Raw genomic sequence first — 992 nt, forward strand, 5'->3', positions numbered from 1 at the left:
AGTAGTGCGCGCAGCCCCCGTTGTCCAGCGAGCAGTTGGAGAAGCGCACTTCTGGGGCACCAGACAGGGCGTGTTGGAGCGAGGGCAAGCAGTCGGACCCACGGAGCCCCCACATGGTGCTCCCACCTCCTCCCTGCCTCCACATGGTGCTCCCACCTCCTCCCCGCCCCCACATGGTGCTCCTGCCTCCTCCTCACCTCCACATGGTGCTCCCGCTCCTCCCCGCCCCCACATGGTGCTCCTGCCTCAAATCGAACCCGGGACCTGTTGGTCCGCAGGACAATGCTCTATCCACTGGGCCAAACTGGCTAGGGTGGAACTATTGATTTTTTTTCAGTAAAAGGATTGGAATACAAAGCTGTGGAACGTTCCTTGAAAGAACACAAAGTCTAAGAAATGGACAACAGAAGAGACAATAAAATAGATCTTCAAGAGGAAGAGAGCTGAGAATAGGAGGTGCCAGAAGAGAACAGAGAAAACGGGGGAGGGGGGGGGCGATCAAAGAGGCCCCTAAAGAGCTGTGCTTGGAGGTGGAAGAGCCCACAGGTCCCGCGGGACAATGGACCGGAAGAGGCCCCGGAGGAGCAGCCTGCTGACACTCATGGTCAGAGCTGTAAGACTCTGCCTTCTTAGTACATACAGACTGTGATGAAAATGCACGTCTAGGAAAGAAAACGGGGAAGGCAGATGGTGGGCTCCTGTCTCTCCACAGAGCAGCCGGGGTTGAAGCGGGAGTAGGATGCTGAGAGGCAATACAGCCACCTAGAGGGACTGCCCCCGCCCCCGCCGCCCCCCAGCCCCGCCGGCTCAGGGCTCAGGTTTGGGGAAATGAGCTACGTACGGGCTTGGACTCCAGGTGTTGTCTGCAAGATGCAAGGAAAAAAGCAGGCGGGAAGCTGGGAGGGCACAGCCTCTTTGTGGGCTGACTGCGCGTCGGTGGCTCCCCGGTTGCGGGGCTGGCTCCCTTCAGTGGGTCTCGGTGCAGTTCCTCG

The 992-nt window shown here is 59.1% G+C and overlaps 1 protein-coding gene across 1 annotated transcript in view; it reads right to left on the reverse strand.

The window, feature by feature from the left end:
• The window catches only part of PROC (protein C (inactivator of coagulation factors Va and VIIIa)), a gene marked incomplete at its 5' end in the record, with an annotated part of 7,703 nt that overhangs the window by 4,409 nt on the left and 2,302 nt on the right, over positions 1–992 (reverse strand). Inside the window, one exon of the mRNA XM_014550392.1 lies at positions 9–51. Within this exon, the coding sequence (XP_014405878.1) occupies positions 9–51 (43 nt within the window). The remainder of the gene's footprint in view (positions 1–8; positions 52–992) is intronic.

Source organism: Myotis brandtii, unplaced genomic scaffold, assembly GCF_000412655.1.
Source record: "Myotis brandtii unplaced genomic scaffold, ASM41265v1 scaffold600, whole genome shotgun sequence".
Classification (NCBI taxonomy): domain Eukaryota; kingdom Metazoa; phylum Chordata; class Mammalia; order Chiroptera; family Vespertilionidae; genus Myotis; species Myotis brandtii.